General features: G+C 40.5%; 1 protein-coding gene and 1 pseudogene across 1 annotated transcript; one reads left to right on the top strand and one right to left on the bottom strand.

Moving 5' to 3' along the window:
• Positions 1-8,635: 8,635 nt before the first annotated feature.
• On the bottom strand, positions 8,636-15,249 carry LOC129833741 (myosin heavy chain, fast skeletal muscle-like; annotated as a pseudogene).
• Positions 15,250-17,086: 1,837 nt separating this feature from the next.
• Positions 17,087-23,685, top strand: LOC129814442 (serine/threonine-protein kinase TAO3-like). The gene is made up of 8 exons (XM_055867560.1): positions 17,087-17,875; positions 18,939-19,175; positions 19,360-19,488; positions 19,582-19,785; positions 20,042-20,281; positions 20,496-20,708; positions 21,099-21,281; positions 21,375-23,685. Exons 2-8 carry the CDS (start codon positions 18,990-18,992, stop codon positions 21,534-21,536), a joined length of 1,317 nt encoding a protein of 438 aa, XP_055723535.1. The 5' UTR covers positions 17,087-17,875; positions 18,939-18,989; the 3' UTR covers positions 21,537-23,685.
• The last annotated feature ends 277 nt before the right edge of the window (positions 23,686-23,962 follow it).

Here is a 23,962-nt window from a genome sequence, read left to right as displayed (position 1 = left end):
CACCATTTCCGATTTTTAAAATGTTTTACAGGGAAGACACAATATGTAAAGATGTACATCTATTACCTAAAAACACATTAGCATAATCCACCATCTTTTATTTGTCCACCAACACCAGTAGCCATCACCAATTCGGCTAAACTAAGATATTTATAGCCCCTAACCAACAAAAAAACTCATTAGATGACAGTCTGATAACATATTTATGGTATGGGATAGGTTTTGTTAGAAAAAAGTGCATATTTCAGGTAGCTGCCATAGGTTACAATTGCACCCACCGTCACAAATGGACTAGAATAATTACAATGAGCAACGTGTTTACCTAACTACTAATCATCAAACATTTCGTAAAAATACACAGCATACACGAATCGAAAGACACAGATCCTGTGAATACAGACAATATTTCAGATTTTCTAAGTGTCTTACAGCGAAAACACAATAAATCGTTATATTAGCGTAGCACATAGCACATAGCAGCCCAGCATTGATTCTAGCCAAAGTGAGCGATAAAAGTCAACATCGCCAAAAGATATTAATTTTTTCACTAACCTTCTCAGAATTCTTCCGATGACACTCCTGTAACATCATTTTACAATATACATATACAGTTTGTTCGAAAAGGTGCATATTTAGCCATACAAAACCGTGGTTACACAATGAAAATAGTAGCAAAACAAGCCTGAAAATGTCGGTCGCCATCTTTCAGAGTGATCTGGTTTAATTAATAGCTAATCATATACTTGACTAAAAAATACAGGGTTTACAGGAATCGAAAGACAAATTAGTTCTTAATGCAACCGCTGATTTACATTTTTAAAATTATCCTTACTTTTCAATACAGGGTTCGCCAAGTGAAGCTATACCAAACAAAATGGCGAAATGTGCGTTTAAAATATTTCGACAGAAACACGATTTATCATATTAAATATTGCTTACTTTGAGGTGTTCTTCCATCAGATTCTTGGGCAATGTATCCTTTCTATGTTATAAACGTCTTTTGGTCGATAGATGTCCTCTGTCCTTCGAAATGTCCACCACCAACGACCGACACCCCAAAACGTGTCCAAAGTTTCAGAGTGCACAACAAATAAATTCCTCTAAAATCGCACTAAACGGATATAAATTGCTATAAAACGGTTCAAATTAACTACATTTTGATGTTTTTAACACCTAAAACGAGTGAAAACATGACCGGAGAAATATTGCTGGTTAGAAAACGATTTGGAACGAGGCAGGTCCGATGCCCTTCACGCTTCAGGCGCACGACGAGAAAGGGCGGTCTCTATACATTTTGGTCTTTTATACTGGCTGTGAATATCCCATCGATTCCATTGAAAGCGTGATGACGTACAGACACCCAGAGGAAGACGTAGGCAGTGTCGGTTTCTTCATAGCATTCACTGTCGCCTTAAAAACAGACCCCAGATCAGAGGTAAAAAAAATTGAAATCTGAACCCTGTCATGAAAAGTGCTGTAGAAATTGTTCTGTACAACTCAGAGACAAAATTTCAACTTCTATAGAAACTAGAAGGTGTTTTCTATCCAATAATAACAATAATATGCATATTGTACGATCAAGAATTTAGCACGAGGCAGTTTAATTTGGAGACACAAATATGCTAATGCGGAACAGCACCCCCTATAGTTCCAAGAGGTTAATGTGTGAAAGTTAAATATTTTAAAAAAATAATTTTTTTGAATTTCGCGGCACTGGTTTTTCAGTGGGGGGGGGGGGGGGTGTGCCGCTAGCGCCACGCTGATCCTAGACAGGGGCCTGAATACTTTCTGAAGGCACTGTATGTATGTAAGAACATGTTTTATTAACCAAAATAAGGTATCATTTAAGAAAACATATTCTGCTTGGTGTTTTTCCCAGTGTCAAGTTACTTTAAGTAGAAAACATAAAGGTCTCCTTTGATGGAGTACAGCCAGGATAACACAACTTTCAATTACTTTCCTTACTGTGTTCCCAGCCAATAAAATGAATATCAAATGCTTTAAATGGCCACACAACCTTTAGATTGGTGGTGTGAGAGGGATGTTTAAATGGTGCTGATGGTGTTGGCATTTGGTGCAGCACTACTGGCAAAGCAGTAGAACATGAGAGGCATGGGAGCCTTGTTACCCAGTCTAAATTCTCCTCCTCATGTCTCACAGGCTATTAAAAACAGCTCCAATAACTGATCCCATGTGGTAGAGATTTCAAGATCTTCCCAGTTACAGAACTAAATTAGTTTGTCATTAACACCACCCATCCTACTTTCCTATCCATGGTACTTGACAAAATGTGTTGACATGATATGAAAATGGAAACAGGACAAATATGATTGATGGTGAGACATGGTTTCCTCAAATGAATTAATAAGAGTCACAATCTGTAATATTTTCAGTCACCCCTTGATTTGTGAATATTACTTATTTACAGTAACACCACATGGTATCCACTGGGCTTGATATATCACGTGTGCATAAGATATTTTAATTCCATAGACCATTCCTTGACCTCCTTCCCTGGTCTGGGAGTAATTAGTTGTGCTTAGTATGGGATTTGAAATAAGAGACGCTCGTAGGCCTCACGAGTGGTGCAGTGGTCTAAGGCACTGCATCGCAGTGCTAGCTGTGCCACTAGAGATTCTGGGTTGGAGTCCAGGCTCTGTCACAGCCGGCCGCGACCGGGAGACCCATGGTGCAGCGCACAATTGGCCCAGTGTCGTCCGGGATAGGGGAGGGTTTGCCTGGCAGAGATGTCCTTGTCCCATTGCGCACCTGCGACTCCTGTGGTGGGCCGGGCGCAGTGCACGCTGACACGGTTGCCAGATGTACAGTGTTTCCTCCGACACATTGGTGCGGCTGGCTTCCGGGTTAAGTGGGCATTGCGTTATGAAGCAGTGCGGCTTGGTTGGGTTATGTTTCAGGGGACACACGGCTCTCGACCTTCGCCTCTCCCGAGTCTGTACGGGAGTTGTAGCGATGAGACAAGACTGTAACTACCAATTGGATACCACGAAATTGGGGGAAAAAGGGGCAATTTTGTAAAAAAAATTGTATTTTAAAAAACATACGCTCACTGATTATGGTTTAACCTGTCTAGGATCAGCGTGGCGCTAGCGGCACCCCCCCCCCCCCCCCCCCCACTGAAAAACCAGTGCCGCGAAATTCAAAAAAAATATTTTTTTTAAATATTTAACTTTCACACATTAAAGTCCAATACAGCTAATGAAAGACACAGATCTTATGAATCCAGTCAACATTTCCGATTTTTAAAATGTTTTACAGGGAAGACACAATATGTAAAGATGTACATCTATTACCTAAAAACACATTAGCATAATCCACCATCTTTTATTTGTCCACCAACACCAGTAGCCATCACCAATTCGGCTAAACTAAGATATTTATAGCCCCTAACCAACAAAAAAACTCATTAGATGACAGTCTGATAACATATTTATGGTATGGGATAGGTTTTGTTAGAAAAAAGTGCATATTTCAGGTATATGGCATAGTTTACAATTGCACCCACCATCACAAATGGACTAGAATAATTACAATGAGCAACGTGTTTACCTAACTACTAATCATCAAACATTTCGTAAAAATACACAGCATACACGAATCGAAAGACACAGATCCTGTGAATACAGACAATATTTCAGATTTTCTAAGTGTCTTACAGCGAAAACACAATAAATCGTTATATTAGCTTAGCACATAGCAATTAGCAGCCCAGCATTGATTCTAGCCAAAGTGAGCGATAAAAGTCAACATCGCCAAAAGATATTAATTTTTTCACTAACCTTCTCAGAATTCTTCCGATGACACTCCTGTAACATCACATTACAACATGCATATACAGTTTGATCGAAAATGTTTATATTTAGCCACCAAAATCATGGTTAGACAATGTGAAATGTAGACAAGCTGGTAAAGAAAACGTCCTTGCGCCACTTAGACAGTGATCTACTCTTATACATAAATACTCATAAACGTGACTAAAAAATATAGGGTGGACAGGGATTGATAGACAATTTAATTCTTAATACAATTGCGTTATTACATTTTTTAATTTATCCTTACTTTTCAATACAGTTTGCGCCAAGCGAAGCTACGTCAAAAAACATGGCGTCCTAAGCCACTAAAATGTTTCGACAGAAACACGATTTATCATAATAAAAATGTCCTACCTTGAGCTGTTCTTCCATCAGTATCTTGGGCAAAGGATCCTTTCTTGGGAGAAATCGTCTTTTGGTGGAAAGCTGTCCTCTTGCCATGTGGAAATGTCAACTACGTTCGGGATGAACTGAAAAGCGTGCCCAACTTTTCACATCGTTGCAAAAATAAATGTCCCAAAATCGCACTAAACGGATATAAATTGCTATAAAACGCTTTAAATTAACTACTTTGTGATGTTTGTAACTCCTATAACGAGTGAAAAGATGACCGGAGAAATATAACAGGCTAAACTAACGCTTGGAACAGGAGAGGGTCGGTGTCTTCCACGCGCGTTACGCAGCAAGAAAAGACTTGCTAGCTAAAGGTTTTTTTCATTTGTAGGGCCTGTGAACGAGCAATCGAGCCCGTTGGAATCGTCATCACGTAAAGGCATCCAGGGGAAGACGTAAGAAGTGTCCGTATAGTCATAGCAACGACAGAGCCCTTTTAAATGACTTCAGAAAAGTGGCCAACGTTTCTCAAATCTGACTCCATGTCAGGGAAATTGCTGTAGAATGGGCTCTGTTCCACTTAGAGACAAAATTTCAACTCCTATAGAAACTATAGACTGTTTTCTATCCAATAATAATAATAATATGCATATTGTACGATCAAGGATTTTGTGGGAAGCCGTTTAAAAAATTAGCCACATTAGCATAAATAGTCTAAACAGCGCCCCCATCCCCAACAGGTTAATGAGAAGTAATACAATATTATAGGTTACAATATTTTTCATACTTTATGTAGGCCTAAGAAGCCCTACGAACATGAATCAAATCAAAGTGTATTGGTCGCGTACACAGATTTGCAGGTGTTATAGGAGGTGCAGTGGAATGCGTATGTTACTATCAGTGCAGTACAATGTTTCGTAAATACACCAAAGTAATAAGTAGTGATATTTTAAATAAATCATATTAAATGGCTTTTCAACACTGCCACCTGCAAGGATATTCTGTTGCATTATCCAAATATGATTTTCCACTTGTGTCACAGAAATAGTTTGGTGTGTGATGATATGGAACACTTGCCTTAGGCTATACTTTTATGTTGACAGCTGTACGATACTGTAGACTGAAGTATGCACTGTGATAGCCCACTCCAACTCCCACTTGAATTTTGTCAAATGTCCAGATGTCCAAATCCAGATAATCTGATCTATATTTCAAGTGTCTCAGGCCTAATCTGTTTCCAAATTAAATAGGAAATATGTCCAGGCTAGAGCTCAATTAAGCAAAAGGTGAAGTCGATAGGAAGCTTGCTGAGAAGGATGAGATGTAGCAGATCAAGAGGGTGACTGACTCCCTGCAGAGCACATCTATTAACTATCTTGTCCCCCTAAATGAAATGAAAATGAGAGTATACCCACTCTGTGGGGCTGTAGTGCAGCGGGTCGAGAGCTTCAAGTTCCTTGGTGTCCATATCACCAGCAAACTATCATGGTCGAAACACACCCAGACAGTTGTGAAGAGTGCACGACAACACCTTTTCCCCCTCAGGAGACTGAAAAGATTTGGCATGGGTCCCCAGACAGTCAAAAAGTTCTACAGCTGCACCATCGAGAGCATCCTGACCGCTTGCAACACCGCCTGGTATGGCAACTGCTTGGCATCTGACTGCAAGGTGCTACAGAGGGTAGTGCGTACGGCCCAGTACATCACTGGGGCCAAGCTTCCTGCCATCCAGGACCTATATAATAATTGGTGTCAGAGGAAAGCCCCAACATTTTTCAGAGACTCCAGTCACTCAAGTCATAGACTGTTTTCTTTGCTACCGCACGGCAAGCGGTACCAGAGCGCCAAGTCTAGAACCAAAAGGCTCAAGCCATAAGAATGCTGAACAATTAATCAAATGACCACTGGACTATTTACATTGACACCCCACCCCCCATCCATTTGTTTTGTACACTGCTGCTACTCTGTTTGTTATCTATGCATAGTCACTTCACTCCTACCTACATGCACAAATTACCTCAACTAACCTGTACCCTTACACATTGACTCGGTACCGGTACTCCCTGTATATAGAATCATTCTTGTTATTTTATTGTGTTACTTTTTATTATTTTTACTTTAGTTTATTTGGTAAATATTTTCTTAACTCTTCTTGAACTGCACTGTTGGTTAAGGGCTTGTAAGTAAGCATTTCACGGTAAGGTCTACACTTGTTGTATTCGGCGCATGTGACAAATACAGTTTGATTTGATTTGATTCTCCAGGCACCACTACACTACTGCTCACAGGCTTACTGCACCGCAACAAAGATTATGGATATACTGACAAGATACACGTCTCTCTGCCCTAACAATGGGAGTCGGTGTCCACAAAGCAGCACGGCAGGCTGTCTAGCTCCCGCCTATCCTTTCTTTGGATTGGTGGATACATCTCATTATTGTAAAATATGCATAGCCATCACAAGACAACGTTGCCGGGATGTCACGTGTCCTGCTTATATCAGTATACTCGTAACAACTTAATAAGCATTATGAAACATCTATTCGATCAAATAAACATCACGTAGCAAATAAGCCATACATTGTTTGGGGACAAATTCGACACTCTCATTGACCTCCATACAAAAACTCCTTGCTTGGTGGGCAAAACAACGAAAAAACACCTCCTGCTGAAAGGAAACAGATTTCCACTGAGTTGGGCCTCTCTCTTCCTCTTCCTCTCTGACCGCGATAGGCAGATTACTCCAATACAGCCATAAATAATTACATTGTTATGCATAATGCACTTGTATGGACTGCAAGCGTTTACCAAATTTGGCAGAATCCATGATGCACGCATGCCCACTGAGCCCCCATGTAAATTGGGTTAGGTAGCAGATTTCAGTCTAGTCCAGTACAGCAAGCTTGCAACTCACAGTAAGTTTTGTTTACATTGTCAGTCACAAGGTCACTAGGCCAGATAATATTTTAGGTATGGTGAATAGGTTTGTTGCTGACAGACATAGTACAGTGCATTCAGAAAGCATTCAGACCCTTCACAGCCTTATTCTAAAATTCATTCAATAAAACATTTTCCTCATCAATCTACACACAATACCCATAATGACAACTCAAGGCTTTTAAAATGTTTGCACATTTATAAAAAATAAATAAACAGATACATTATTTACATAAGTATTCAAATCCTTTGCTATGAGACTCGAAATTGAGCTCAGGTACATCCTGTTTCCATTGATCATCTTTGAGATGTTTCTACACCTTGATTGGAGTCCACCTGTGGTAAATTCAGTTGATTTGACATGATTTAGAAAGGCACACACCTGTCTATATAAGGTATCACAGTTGACAGTGCATGTCAGAGCAAAAACCATGAGGTCGAAGGAATTGTCCGTAGAGCTCCGAGACAGGATTGTGTCGAGGTACAGACCTGGGGAAGGTTAACAAAATATTTCTGCAGCATTGAAGGTCCCCAAGAAAACGGGGGCCTTCATCATTCTTAAATGGAAGACATTTGGAACCACCAAGACTCTTCCTAGAGCTGGCCTCCCGGGCCAAGCGGAGTAATCAGGGGAGAAGGGCCTTGGTCAGGGAAGTGACCAAGAACCCGATGGTCACTCTGACAGAGCTCCAGAGTTCCGTTACTGAAACCAGACCCTAGTCACTTTGTTGCCTATGGTCGGGTTTGAGAGACTAGCTGCTTATCAGTCTGCTTATCGTGGACAGAATTTTACATGAATGATGTCCCAAGTTGCTGTTGTTGGCTTGCACAGTTGTAGGCTACAACTACATAGCCGATGCAGAGCAGGCAATTTTTCCACCAAGGGATTGCAGGGGGTTTAACCAGATAAATGTTAAAAAGGTCCAAGACAGCCATTTTTATCTCAATATCAAATAATTTCTGGGTAACAATTAAGTACCTTACTGTGATTTAAAAAAATTATAATGGTCAATAACAAACTAAAATAGTTTCTTAGCAAAGCAATTTCTCAAGCAAGAATTTTGCCAGGACTGTCTGGGAGTGATCTGAGTGGGGAGGGAAAAACTGAAAACTAGACGTTATTGGCAGAGAGGATTGGAACTATCTTTCTTATTGGTTTATTAACTAATTTAGCCAAAACTCCATCCCACCAAAACAGGTTGAAATGTATCATAATTTTCACAATTTCACAGTTATTCCAACCTCGTAGTATGGAAATACATATAAAACACAGGAAAACTGGGCCTTTAAATAGGTGGTCGAATAGGTAGGTCAAATGCACTTATATTATTCGACCTATAAGAATTATGCATTCGATCATTTGGTTGAAAATATATTTTGAAATACATTAATTTCAGTTAAAGAATTAACAAAACTGCAGAGATGATATTGTTTAATATTTTAATCAATGCACATAAAGACTTTCACAATGGCAATCATTGTATGAGCAGTTTTGAGAACTTCAGTAGCATTGTTGATGAACACTTCTTTATTCAGCTTCTTTTGTTTCCTGGAAATACACAAATGAATCATACAAACAACCAGATTTATTTCCACAAATGGGGAAATAAACCCCTTGGGATGTTAAGAGGGAGTTTCATGCAAAACGAATAATACTGGTGCGATTAACGGTTTAATACACTTTCACATTGACTTTCACATTATATGAAACACAGAAAGGCATCAGGAACTTGTTCCTTGCACACTCGTCTTTGGAGAATGGAATAAAATGTAAAATAGGATAACTTTTCCATTAAACAGAATGTAACGTCAAAATGACCTTTTCCAGAGTCACAACTCTTGGCTCTCAGCTGGGACTCAGTAATGTCAGCACGCTCCTCAGCTTCCTCCAGTCCATGCTGCACCTTCCTGAACTTGGCCAGGTGAGTGTTGGCTTGTTCTTCCTGAAAGGACAATAAGAGATAGTTGTAATTAGAAGGCTAAGGGTGGTACAGTTCAGGTTTACCATGTTTTGTAGAATAATTAGAGATGAATTTGCTTTTAAGTGACTTACCGCTTCCTCAGCCTGCCTCTTGTAGGCCTTAACCTTCAACTGCAGCTTGTCCACCAAATCCTACAGCCTGGTAACATTCTTCTCGTCCTACTCAGTTTGAGGGAGGTGTGACATTAGTTTTATTTTAGATGCTGAGAGTCGAATCATTTTCTAGCCATTTGTTCAACACAGACAATTAATTTACCTGGTAGTTGAGCTCCTTCACTCTCCTCTCACATTTGTGGACACCTTTAATAGTATCTGCTCCACCTACCAGGCAAGACTCCAGTTCACGCACCTTGATTTAGGAATCGATATTTTGATTAGAATTCTGCTCATTATGTACATATAGTGTATAGCTATCCCCTTTCAAATGTTAGCGCCTGTTATCAATAGTAAATCAATCATTAACTTACTTCCCACCCGGACGGACCTGCAGGTCCTTGACTGTTACCTTCAGGTTATTCTTCATCCTCTCCAGGTGAGTGCTGGTGTCCTGCTCCTTCTTCAGCTCCTCAGCTATCAATGCAGCATGGTTTGTGACATCAAATTTGTTTATAGAAAGTTTTAGGTAATTAATACATACATATTTTATTTTACTCCCATCAGTGATGGGCTTCTTGGCCTTCTCTGCATTTCTGACTTTGTGAACAGTGTCTTCCACCTCACCTTGGACCTGAAACCAAGCAACCGCAAGCTTATTCTTGGTGCTCAGAAGAATTATCTTCAAGACAAATCATGTAAAGAACAAGTTCATCAAAATTAGGATAAAATGTAAACAAAAGGTATAAATGAAATGACTACCTGAGAGCAGCAGTCCAACCTGTTCACTGGCATCCACCAGCTCTTGCTTGGCCTCTCTCTGTCTGCTCCAGAGCAGCCCTCAGCTCCTCAATCTCAACCAACATCAGGGCGTTCCTGCGCTCCACCATGGCTGCCTGCTCCTTCATGTCATCCTGTCCTCTGATTGCATCATCAAGGTGCAGTTTGGCATCCTAATAATAAAGATGTTATGGAACAAAAGTAGAGGCTGCTGTCTATAAGCATAGACTGGAAATCACTGGCCATTTTAAGGAATGGAACACTAGTCACTTTAATAATGTTTACATATCTTGCATTACTCATCTCATATGTATATACTGTATTCTATACTATGGTATTTTAGTCACTTAATAATGTTTACATATCTGACATTACTCATCACATATGTATGTATATACTGTTTTCTATATTTCTACGGTATCTTCGTCACTTAATAATGTTTACATATCTTGCATTACTCATCTCATATGTATATACTGTATTCTATACTATTCTACAGTATCTTAGTCCGTTCCGCTCTGACATCGCTCATCCATATATGTATAAAGTCTTAATTCATTCCTACTTAGATTTGTGTCTATTGGGTATATGTTGTGTAGATATTACTTGTTAGATATTACTGCACTGTTGGAGCTAGAAGCGCAAGCTTTCGCAACACCCGCAATAACATCTGTTAATCACGTGTATGTGACCAATACAATTTGATTTGATTCGATATGATTTGAAACATGGGGGTAGTCATTAAGTGATTGACTTTGTAAACAAATGTTGATCAAAAAGCTTACCTTGTCTTTGAGTTGTCCCTGGAAGTACCGTTGCTGTTTCTGTGCCTCAGCAGCTTGGTGGTTGGCATGAGTCATCTGAATCTCCATCTCATTGAGGTCTCCCTCCATCTTCTTCTTGACTCTCAGGGCCCAGATTGCTCTGCATGGGTTCATTACCATCTGGCTGTTCCTCTTGATCTGTTCCATCTCCTCATCCTTCTTTGCAAGCTTTCTGTCGACTTCACCCTTGTCCTGGTTGAGCTCCAGCTGGAAACGCGGAATCTTGGATTTATCATGTTCCAGAGGTTCCTATGTATTACACAAGAAACAAATTATATACATTTTTCGACTAAGCTTACTGGGCATATTCATGCATATGACTACTAACCTCAGCTTCTTCCAGAGCAGTCTGGATCTCTGCCTTCTCAGACTCTGCAGTATTCTTGGCCTTTTCCGGCTCATGAATGCTCTTTCCAGTCTCTCTTATCTGTTCAGTCAGGTCTGATATCTTCTTTGCAGATACACAGAAAGGCGTTTTGGTCAAAAATATTGATTCAACTAGACACATTAAAACCTGCTATAACCCCATGTACCGCCTACATTTTGGAAACATTTTTTGTTTTTGGGATAAGTCTGTAGGTCGTAGAATTTTACATTTTTCAAACACCTGAAACAGCTTTTTCCTGTAATCCAGAGCCATAATCATAATGCCTAATTCTATGTAAAAAAATATAAAGTGTATTTTTCTGCATAGGTTATCTAACTATACCTTTTACCTGTTCAATTGTCATTTAAATGAATGATGCACATTGATTCTTTAAGAACTTTTATGCCTTTGGAGTTTAGTACAACTGCCACACTGGCATATAGTATCATAACCCAAGAATTAAAGCAATTTTTGTATTTTCTAAAGCAACAATGCTAGCAGGGATGCCAGCTAAGATAGTCAGACAAACTACTCTAACTTTATTAAAACGCTGTGTGTGTCACTCAACACTCGCTCCTCCTCCACTGACGATACTGTCTGCATGCACTAGAGTATCTAGCATCTTGCCTAGCATTTGCTGTGTGGTGCACCTTGGAATGAACCACCTACTAGGTAGAATAGGGTTTTGGGTGCTCTTTGTCTGGTCCAGTCAATGTGCCCCCGCCACAAAATACAGCTGACAGATCTTATAAATAATTATGATAAAACGTGGGATTAAAAATCCAGTTAATTAAACATTTTAATTAATTTAACGTCTGAAAAACAGGACAAATCTGAGGGGACACACGCACTGGTGCCCTTTACGGGCATGACGCCTCTGATCTTTACATAATTGAAATCCCACGGATTCAAGCTAACAGTATAAAACATCCCTGTTATCATTTACACATGCCTTCTTGAATATCAATTTTTAGCTAGCTAGCTACTAAAAAGGAAGCAGGCCAACAACACCCAGAATTGCGACATGCACACATAAATTGCTGTAAAATCGGAGCTATTCACCCAATCATGAACCTTTTTGGTGTTGCTATGTTTGACACTGTTGATCTATTGGGGAAAGAGAAAGAATATCTCAGTAAAAAATTATTTGGATGTCTATGGAGGAAACATTTATTTTTTATTACATTTTTTTAAGTATACATTATTGTGTGTGTAGGATGGACCTAGGAACGTTTAAAAGGCTTATATTTAATCTTACATTTATGCTTTTTCAAATTATATGTGGCTCCATACATTTCTGGATTTATTAGCAGTTAAAAAAGGGTGAATATTACACTAAGTGGAATTGTCCAGAATTGTCCAAAAGGCTGGGGTTATAACAGCATTAATGTCATTCAACTTCTGCTTTTAAAACGTCCTCTAAATATGTGATATGTGATTGGTTTTACAGATTTCTTTGGCTAATTGCTCTCTTGACTGAACATTAATTGAACCACTATACTGCAAGTTCTTGTTCTCACATTTCAGGGTCTCCAGCTGATCCAGAGCCTCCTCATTGGAGTTCTTCATCTTGAACAGCTCAGTGGTCATAGAGAGAATCTCTTCCTGAGATCACTCCAGCTCTGTCTGTCCTTTCCTATACTTCTGTTTCCACTCAGCCAGAACCTGCAAACATGTACAATGTGACTAACTTACACTACTATGATCAAGAAATATAATGATCTGTCATTGTTTCTCATTACAATCATCTCTTTTTATTAGTATGCTTTCTCCCTTTCTAGCTTGTCAAAGTTCCTCTGCTTCTTATCAAGGTTGGCAGCCATGGCATTAGCGCTCTCCACATCAACCATGAGGTCCTCTACCTCTCACCGGAGTCTCTGTTTGGTCTTCTCCAGAGAAGCACACTTGGAGTACAGAGCTTCAATTTGTTCCTCAGCCTCCTGCAAATGGGTGGCAAGCTTTTCCTGTTGAACATGACAATTATGCAATGAGAAACTATGAGAACAAAAATCAGAAAAAGAGCTACATACTGTATTAGTTGTTACTTTTGAACACACTTTGCCTCCTCAAGCTCTTCAGTACACTGGATTGCATCAGTTTCATACTTGATTCTCCACTGAGCTACCTCACTGTTGGCCTTGGACATTACACACTGCAGCACAGCCTTGGCCTCCTGTTCGTCCTCAAACTGCTCCCTCAGCATATCACAGTCATGGCTGGCTGATTACAAACAATGGGCTAGGGTTTAGCCTTTAAGAAGGAAAAACAAGTAATTGGTTATAATAAAGTTACAAATGAAAATGTAGGAATTGATTGTTTGTAATGACAGGTCCTTACCTTGACCTCCTCCTCAATGTGTATCTTCACCTCCTCAATCTGCTGAGTGTGTGCCTGCTTCCCTCTGGTCAGCTGAGAAACAAGAGCTTCTTTCTCTTTAAGCTGCTCGCTATATTCACCTGGTGTAAATGCACATCACTCATGATTGAAATTACATTCATATTAATTGGTGTCCTCTATGATACTGTAACATGAGAGATCATCAATCTCCATTTTGTATTCATTCTTCTCCTTCTCAAGCTTCTGCTTGATGCGCTGAAGGTTGCATATCTGCTCTCCCAGCTCTGCTACGCTGTCAGCCTGCTTCTTGTGGAGAGCAGCAGCGGTATCTTCATCCTGCAGGGTGGATTCCTCAATGTCCCGGCGCAGCTTCTGGAACTCATCCTCACGCTTCTTGTTCATCTCAATTTGAGCAGCAGTTGCACCACCAGCCTCTTCAAACCTCTCACTGATCTCTTCAAGTTCCCTGGAAAGATTAGCTCTCTGCTTTTCAACCTTAGCGTGGGCAGTACGTTCTGCCTCAATCTCTTTTTCCAGTTCCTCAATACAGGCCTAAGATGAAAAGGTTAATGCAATTGAGTCCACCTTTCACACATATATAAATTATTGAATGAAAATAAATACATTATAAACTGCATACTTCACACCTAGAACACCTTGATTTTCTTCTGTAGCTGAGACCCCAAAGATTGCTCAACTTCAATCTTGCTTAGAAGCTGGCTGGTTTCAAAGTCCTTCCTGTTATATACATAGGCAATGTTGACAGTTAAGTCTGAATCCTAATAAAATGTATATGTTGATACAGTAGATGATTTACTAAATTGCAGTCCATGTTATTTTTTGATCTTCTCTTCTGACTGCTGCTTGTCATTCTCTAGATCCATTATGGATTCCTGGGCCAGTTTTAGGTCACCCTCAAGCTTCCTCTAGGCTCTCTCAATTTCCATGTGGAGCTTCTTCTCTTGATCCTGAAGACCCTCAAGCTATACAATTAGAGAACATATTTGTTAAATGTAATTCTGAGACGGTTTTATTCCAGCTAGTTGATCAAAATCTAAACTCACATCATCCACTTGATGCTCAAGCTTGGTCTTGGATTTAGTCAGTGTTAACTTTGTCGTCCTCTGCCTGGAGATCCACCAGGGTCTGCAGATGTGCCTCTTGGAGGGCTTTTTCTCCTTGGTTAGCTTGCTAATGCTCTCATCTTGAGAGGCCATCTCCTCTGTCAGATTTTTAACCTGGTTAAAGTGAACGAGAGTCGAACTGTGTTGATACCAAATCAAAATGTAATTTTCATCATTCCATTCACATTAGCAGGTTGAATTTACAATGAAACAATATAATCTATTACGCCATACCTTGTTTTCTGTTATATGTTTCTTCTTCTCCACTTTAGCCAGAGGTGCTCTAAGTCATCAATGTCTTTCTTGAGCTCGTAGCACTCATCCTCCAGCTTCTTCTTCTTGGTAGTCAGCTCAACATTCATTTCCTCCTCATCCTCCAGTCTCTCGGTTGTCTCTTTAAGTTTGGCCTCAAGCTGGATCTTATTCTTGTTGAGTCCCTCACATCTCTCCTCAGCATCTGTGAGATTCTCAGATTCCTGCTGTCGTAACAAGAGTACATGTACAGTTTATTTAATTACACAATATCAATGAATTGATGCAACGGTATCTTTGAAACATTTTGAAATGTTCATCAGCTAATGATTGTGTTCTATGAAAAATGCTCACTCAAAGATGCTACTTGGAGTTGCAAGTCATTCATCTCTTGCAGAAGAGATGCCCTATTTCCTCAATCGCCTTCTTCCTCGCATCAGCCTTGGCCAAATTCGCTTTGCATTTTGAAAAGTCTTATTTCATGTTAGCCAGTTCCTTCTCTGTTTTAACACACTCCAGAAAATGCTTGATCTTGTAGTACACCTTCATCCATGGTCAGTGATAGGTTCTAAGTTTCTGGTGCAATGATCCAGAAGAACTCCATTTAAATCTCATACTAAATTTATGAAACCACACTGGGTCAGCTGCAGTGGCGATTTTAGCATGTACATCTTGGTGGGGCATGCCAGCAAAGCCACTACACAACACTAAACAATACATTAATTGGACTATAACGATGACAAACGGTGCCCACAAACTGTTAGGGCCTACATAATGCTGTCCCAACAGCAATCCCAACACCTTACCACTGCTACACATGGCTATCAGTGGAGCCTTGTCTGGCAGCGAAACAGTTAATTCAGCCTCATTTACTGCCTTTAAAAAAACATAGCTGATATGGCTGACTTACGTTAAACAAATGTGGTTTCTACTGACAATTAAGATGTACAAACTATGGCATAAGGGGATGACGAGCGGATAAGAGGCAATACGTAATTTTGATTAAGACATTAATGAGCGAGCTAGGACGGATGTAGTCAATATAACTATTTGTTCAGCACTTTTGAAATGTACAGCGACAGAATTCAGAACATGGACCATTCTTACTGTATTCTTCCTGTACACCAAGTCCGAACCATAGGATAAATAAAGGGGGCATACTCTTACTGACAGTTGTGGCTGCTTTGTGTGATGTATCGTTGTCTCTACCTTCTTGCCCTTTGTGCTGTTGTCGGTGCCCAATAATGTTTATACCTTGTTTTGTGCTGCTACCATGTTGTTACGTTGTGTTGCTAACATGCTGTGGTCATGTGTTTCTGCCTTGCTATGTTGTTGTCTTAGGCCTCTCGTTATGTAGTGCTGTGCTGTCTCTCTTTTTGTGATGTGTGTTTTGTCCTATATTTATATTGTATTTATTTATTTATTTTAATTCCAGGCCCCGTCCCCACAGGAAGCCTTTTGCCTTTTGGTAGGCCGTCCTTGTAAATAAGGAATCCCCATCCAACCTGACAGAGGTTGAGAGGATCTGCAGAGTAGAATGGGGGAACCTCCCTCTCATACCCAAGAAGACTTGAGGCTGTAATCGCTGCCAAGGGTGCTTCAACAAGGTACTGACCTGTTTTTAATTTGTCATTATAGGGTATTGTGTGTAGAATGAAGAGAATAAGGCTAACGTAACACAATGTTGAAAAAGTCAAGGAATCTGAATACTTTCCGAATGCACTGTATAACTCACATTTCTATGTGAATTTGGTCAGGTTGCCCAAAAAGTTACATATTGCAGCTTTAACAAATAATATACATATTTATAAACAGCGTACCTATTAATGAATTATAATTACATTTATTTTAAGCATGTATAAACATAATTACAATTCAGAAGCAATTATGGCATGCATAATAATTTACAAGACACATATAAACATTTATAATGGCTTATTCATGAAAGTTATTGTAAAGGGTAATCAAGTTATCTGTACAGCAGGTTACCTACAGCCAGCCCTTTGAACTAGTATTCGTTTTAAGTAGTTTTTACAATACTACTATTGTATGACTTTTATAATGACCTTGTTGTTTATTCAGAAATGTTTACAAATCTGTATCAAGAATCAACAACATTCTATTAAATGAAGGAATCCACACCATATAATGAATTTAAAGAATCGTTGTACAGCTTCCATCAAGTATGTGAAACATTGCAGTGTCTCTTTAAAAATAAAGTGGGAGTGTGAAAGATGGCTAGTGAGAGAGCTGGAGAGATCAATAGAAGGCACTAGAAACAACCATATAAGAAAGAGCACAATGTATTTTGACTGAAAATGAATTGGAATATATAATAAATATCTAGCTGATTAGTATCGTCATAGGAGAAATATGCCTTGGATGGATCTCTGTTTGATTTGCATAGTTTCATAGATCACCTAACATTTCATATCATCATGGGAATACAAGAAAAGGAATACTGCCCATAATCTTTTAATTTTATTTTGAGTTCGGGAGGAGTGCAACAATCTCTCTTTATAATTTCCCTCCTCTTCTTTTTGCCCTGATTGTATGTTATAGGCATTGTATATTTCACCCTTTCCCACCGGATCCATTTGGTTCCTCCTCCTCAGGAAGTGGAGACGCCAGAGACAAGGACTGCCTTCAGCTGCTGCCTTCCTGGCGGGGCCCGCTATCACTCTGCGATGCCCTGTTCATTTCTAGCGAGGAGCTGCAGGCAGTAGCGAGGGACCACGCAGGGGAAGGATGCATTTAAAGCAGGATGTGTGCTGGATGCTGGGAGACACGGCAGCGATAGCAGCAGCAACAGCGAGCACAGAGGGCCTGGGAAGCGCCCACCCCCTCTCTCTCCTACTTTTCCTCCCCCCCTGCAGGACCATGCTTGCGTGAGGGATGAGGCTGTGCACAGGGACGCCAGGCCAGAGCTGCGGCCTACTTCTTCTCACAAGAGCCGGGCTCTCGACTGCAAGATCTGTGAATGCTTTGCCACCATCAAATCATCAGCATCTTTGGTAGGCAGGCTCCCTCTCCCCGCTGTTTGCATAAGAAAAATGGGGGGGATCTCTCCGCCCTCTCAGCTGCACATCTGTAGTCATGGCAACCGGATCCCGTTAATAAGTGTAATTCTTTCAATCCTCCGTTTCCCCCCTCTGCCTGTGCTTTTATATGTGTGTAATCGTTTGGATTTCTATCAAATCTCTTTCGATATCGGTTTATCATGATTTCAAGTGTTTTTGTTATTTATTTACAAGCTGTACCTTTACCATTCAATATTAGGCCTGCAACCCAGGCTCACACCGCTCCATTTGTGGCTACATATACAGTTTGTACGTGACAGATATATTAGCATGAGGAACACCACATTGACGTTCAAGGCACCCTCTTTATGTTAATGTATGTAGCAACCATAATTGATGATGCATGTGCTATGTTTCTAGCATGAAATCTGAGCCAAGCAGCAATGATCAATCAGTGAAGAGGAACAGTGTGCATTATTTCCTGCCCTGGAAAATGCTATCCACAAATACTGTAGCTAATAATCCCCAGGAATGTCCACCAAATAACAATTGTGTGCATGTGCCTTTGCGTGTGTATTTTATGTGTCAAATTTATGACAGGATTTGTGATAGGTGGTCATAGAGGCCATCTTCAGTTATAATTGATTGGACTTTACATGTTGGACTAGAACGCAGATTATATTCGGTATATTCTGGAATTAATTTAGTTATACTACATCAAGGGTGAAATTCAGAGAATGCTCTCTAGAGTAAAAGCAAATACATAGAACCAAATAAATACTGTAGTTAGCTTTAGGTCTACTGTAAATAGTCTTTGTGGGGACTCGCTATTTCATTTAAGGTATTCTTGCAAAGACAATAAAATATGTTAAGTTATGTTTCAGATTCACAAAGAACATTGTTCTACTGTATTTTAAGGTCTATTACTGAATATGACTAGGATACTCGAACGACACAGTACATTTACATTTTACAGTCGTCTTCCTTCACGGGCCCTCTTGCTTTTCACCCCTGACCGTTCTCTCTGTGGCCCCCGACCCCTGACCCCTGTGTCCAGGTTACCAGGTAGATCCAGGAGCATGAGCAGGACTCTGAGCTGCGGGAGCAGATGTCTGGTTATAAGCGCATGCGGCGGCAGCACCAGAAGCAGCTGATCGCCCTGGAAAACAGGCTGAAGGCGGAGATGGATGAGCTTAGGCTCCGGTTGCAGAAAGAAGTGGAGACCCACGCCAACAACACTTACATAGAACTGGAGAGACTGGCCAAACGGCACGCCGTTCACACAGACAAAGAGGTGAATGATGTACTGTCGCCTGGTAGGACAGTAGGTCCTGATTGGTATGAATGAGGTGTAAACTGAAAATGTTCAACTCCTTGATTAGATAGCATCCTTAGAATGTTGCCCTTTCAGCATAATGTCAGAATTTTAAACAGAACATCAAAGGGAGGTGATAAACCTTTAAAATGTTCCCGTACAGTTAAAGGCAGCTACAGCAGAGGAGAAGAGGATCCAGCAACAGATCATTGCCCAGCAAAAGAAGGAGCTGACCACCTTCTTAGACAACCAGAAGAGAGAGTACAGGCTCTGTAAAGACAAGATCAAAGAGGTAAATGTATGAATCATTAACAAATTGTTTGCATTTTTCCATGCATTTTCTCCCATGACCCACTAAGCCCTGGTTCTTGTCTGGGTGTTGCAGGAGATGAATGAGGACCCCAGTACACCCAAGGAGGAGAAGCAGGAGCGTCTGTCCAGGCACAAGGAGACGGTGCAGCGCTCACAGGCTGATGATGAGGCCCATCTCCTTGACCAGCAGAGGCTGGTCTATGACAGGAGTTGCCGGGCCATGAAACGCAGGACACTGGTCAGGAGGCACGAGTTTGAACAGGAGCAAATGAGAGAGGTACAGTTACTCTCTGAGATTTAGTTAGCTAACTGAACTCACTACATGCAGGGTCCATGATGCTGATAGATGTGCGCTTTTATATCCCTTCTTTATCAGTCTGTTGTATGATTGCTTTCTTCAACTTTGCCCCATAGTTCCCGGTAAAATAGTCATCTTAACCTCTTTTGTTAAATGGCCTAATTTGCATTGTACAAATCTGAAGAACTGTATATTTAAAATGAAATGGAAAGATGAGGAATATGTCCCGTCCCAGGAGCTGAATAAGAAGAAGACCCAGAAGGAGATGGAGCAGGCCCTGATGATCCGACAGGACGAGTCCACTCAGGAGCTGGAGCGCAGGCAGCTGCAGACACTGCAGAGGCTCCGTGTTGAGCTGATCCGCCTGCAGCACCAGACCGAGTTGGAGAACCAGGAGGAGTACAACGGCCGGCGGCAGAGAGAGCTGCACAGGAAGCACGCCCTAGAGCAGCGGCAGCAGCCCCGGAACCTCAAGGTGCATAGAATCTATACTGCAGCTGTTGCACTGCACATTTGGTTTAGTAAGAGCCAATGGTAAATCATTGTATGCCTGTACATCTAGCAAAGACCCTTTAGTTAAAGTTGTACCCCTGGTCAGACTGAAGCTCAGCCAGCACCCAAAACTGGCAAATTTATTGGTTCTTACTGTATATTTCTTACAATTTTTCTTTCCATTTGTCCTTCTGGAGATGTTGGAGATGCAGATCAAGAAACAGTTCCAGGACACGTGTAAGGTGCAGACCAAGCAGTACAAAGCCCTGAGGAACCATCAGCTTGAGGTCTCTCCTAAGAGTGAGCACAAAGCCATCCTAAAGTCACTGAAGGAGGAGCAGACACGCAAGCTCGCCGTGCTGGCCGAGCAGTACGAGCAGAGCATCAACGAGATGATGGCCTCACAAGCGGTAAGGGGACTTACCCTGAACCTCCAAACAGTCACACAAATCTCTGCTGGTACATGCATTACATTTTTTGCCAACTCGGTGGCCTTGTGGTTAGAGTGTTCGACTTGAGATGGGAAGGTCGGAAGTTCGATCCCTGGCCGAGTCATACCAAAGACAAAAAAAATTGGACCCGATGAGTCTGCTTGTCACTCAGCATTAAGGAGATGGATTGGGTTAAGGCCCTGCGATAGACTAGTGTCCTGCCCAGTGGTGTATTTGCACATCAAGCTGCCTCACGCTACAGAAACAGGAGATAAGCTTTTGATCCTATGAGTCGTTCCAGCTCGTGCAAGGCTACTTTACTTACATGTATTTTTAACCCCTCTCGCTCTCGTCTCTGTGGTCCTCCAGATGCGTCTGGAGGAGGAGCAGCAAGGAGAGTGCCAGGCATTGAAGCAGCAGCTGCAGCAGGAGATGGAGCTCCTGGATGCCTACCAGAACAAGACCAAGGCCCAGACAGAAGCCCAACACGAGCGGGAGCTGCAGAAGCTGGAGCAGGAAGTCTCCTTACGCAGGGCCCACCTGGAACAAAAGGTATGTTTTGATTATTTTATAAGTAACACAGACTCACCTCTTTAAACTGACCACTTCACTTACTTTATTGTTTAATATTCAACATGGATTCAGATTGAAGAGGAGCTGGCCTCACTTCAGAAGGAACGCACTGAAAGGATCAAGCACCTGTTTGAACGGCAAGAGAGGGAGATGGACGCGTTCGATGCAGAGAGCGCTAAGCTGGGGTTTGAGAGTTTAGGATCACTGGACTTCCCCAAGGAGGACGACAGATGAAAATGGATGTGTGTGTGGAGGACTCTTCCCTTCTGGTGTATGGTGTAGACACGTGCTTGCACGGTCTCACTGTCGACTTGACCATCGTCAACCTCCACAGTGACAACGCTGGATAACTCTCTCGCCCTTTCTCTCTCTAGTCTTTTAGATACCACATCATAGCATAGTGCTGTCATGTGCCAGGGGAACTACTTTTGTGCAATTTAAAAAAGGGGGAAAATAAAACAAGATTCATCCAAAACACAAGACAAACCAAGAAACTAATGCTTATCAAAAATAAGAACTGACTCTTTCCTCCATGCCGTCACAGCTCCTTTTGGTATAAAATTCAGGAAATTTTAGTAAAAATGAGCACTTTGATATGTTTAAGTATTAACCATCATGTTCATTAATGCTTAATGCTTATGTTACATTGAGGGGCATTGCGATTGTGGAATGTGAGCTGCGGACGACACCGTGATGTTTAGCTGCTTCATCTTCTCAGAGAATGTGAAAAATACTGGATGTGAAAACTGTGAGTTAAAAAGAGGGTATGGGGACGGTGTCAGATGTTGTATGTACAGTTTTATGGAGAGCTTTTACTTAATTCCATATTGCGCTAAAAAATATAGTCCTTCACTTTTTTTAAACAATTACGGTATTTATTTCCCATTGTTCAGTATTTAGGATTTATTGGTATCAGTTTGATCAAGGTGTGTATTTTATCCCAATGATTCAACTCAGTAAAACTGCTTATTGTTGCATGCACTTTAAAGACACATTCAGGTTGTGAAGTAAAGCATGAATCTGTCAAGAGATTTTAGCCGTTTGTAAATAAAAGTGGTCATAGCATTTTTGTTTTAATGCCTATTGATACTGAACATAAGCGCCATATTAGATATGACAATTTCACAAATGCCTTTATTTAAGTTGTGCCTATGAAGCGGTTTTGATTTGTCGTTGTTCTTTCATGTTTGTTTAGCACGGCCAACACCATTGTTTGTTCCATCCCAATTTGTGAATAATTTAATGTTCACTAATCAAAGCTATTGTAAAGGAAATGGTGAGAATTGTGCTGTATAACTTTTGATATAAATATTTGTATTTGAGAACCTAACTAGGAGATACAGAAGATTTGGTCAATTACTGATGAAGGAACTTCACATTATAATTGGAAATATGTTTTTTTTGTGTCACAAATAGAACTGACATGGTAATACAGTAGATCAACATACTGAATACGAATCACTGCAGACTTATCAGATTGTATAAAAACAGTTTAATGGTACCACAGAATTACTGTAAATACATATTTTTTAAAGAGGTCTGGCAGGTGGTTGCTTTGTTCTGGGTTGTATTCAAGTCATAGCTGTTTAGCTACCAGATGTACCATGTTTTGCAGTGTTTACTGTTGTTATTGCAAATAAGGTTGCACAATGTGTCCATTACAGTGACTGGGAAGGAAATTGTTTGGTGCTTGATTTCTAATATCACCATCAGCCTTTGTGATCCTGTGACACAGACAGAAGACCAGATTGAATGTCTGTCTATGGATGTTACAAACTATTTCAAAGTGTCCAGGGTGAACAGTTTCAAAAGATTTCTTGAATGCAACCCTGGTATTTTGACAGTTGCCTCCAAACTCTCCTGTTCCCTATACATTGATAAGTGATGGAAATCATGCTCTTCATAGTGGTGGGCTGGGCAAGTGAGATTGAGAATGGTATAATATCTGACAAATGCAAGAGAACTAACTATGGAATTCGAAATACATGAATAAACAACTCATATTTTCAATGTGAACAACCTAGTATGGCATTGTTGATACCCCCAGACTTATGGCTCCTTGCAGGAATTCAAGTGTCAAAGTTATTTAGTAGGCCTCATTTTTGGAATGATTTGCTGTAAATTACTCCTTTGAAAGCAAAATATTTTGAGTTGAGGGTTTTTCAGATTGTAACTTTTGTTGACAAATGGTTTAGATCCATATGCTATTTTCTCTGGTTTGGTTGAAAATGGTTTAAACCTGTTATGAACCAAAGTGTTTATGTGAACTTCAGTTATAAAGAAATATGTATTTAGCTAGAATAAAGGGGACTTTCCTAAACTAAGCCAAGCAGCATTTCCTGTGTGGCATAGAAAAAATAAAAGAGATTCTCTTGAAACATGATGACTGCATCAACATCCTGCATCCAATTTCAGTGAATGAATGTGCAATTATTTTATTATTTCCTGTATTGTTACTATATGCGTTATATACAGTATACACCCTGACCTGACAAAGTGTTATTGACCAGAGTAACCGCATACTGTAAGGAGTCACAAGAAATACAAAAATAATAATAGCATGTCAGATTCACTAGAAGGGACACTCCAAATTTCCCACAGTGCTGTGTGTGATCTGCTGGTGAGGGAAGTTACACAGCAGTGCTTCCTGTGTTTCCTCG

The sequence above is a fragment of the Salvelinus fontinalis genome, chromosome 2 (assembly GCF_029448725.1).
Source record: "Salvelinus fontinalis isolate EN_2023a chromosome 2, ASM2944872v1, whole genome shotgun sequence".
In the NCBI taxonomy this organism is placed as follows: domain Eukaryota; kingdom Metazoa; phylum Chordata; class Actinopteri; order Salmoniformes; family Salmonidae; genus Salvelinus; species Salvelinus fontinalis.
Note: the sequence above shows the minus strand (reverse complement) of the source record. Positions and strands in the feature narration are given on the sequence as shown.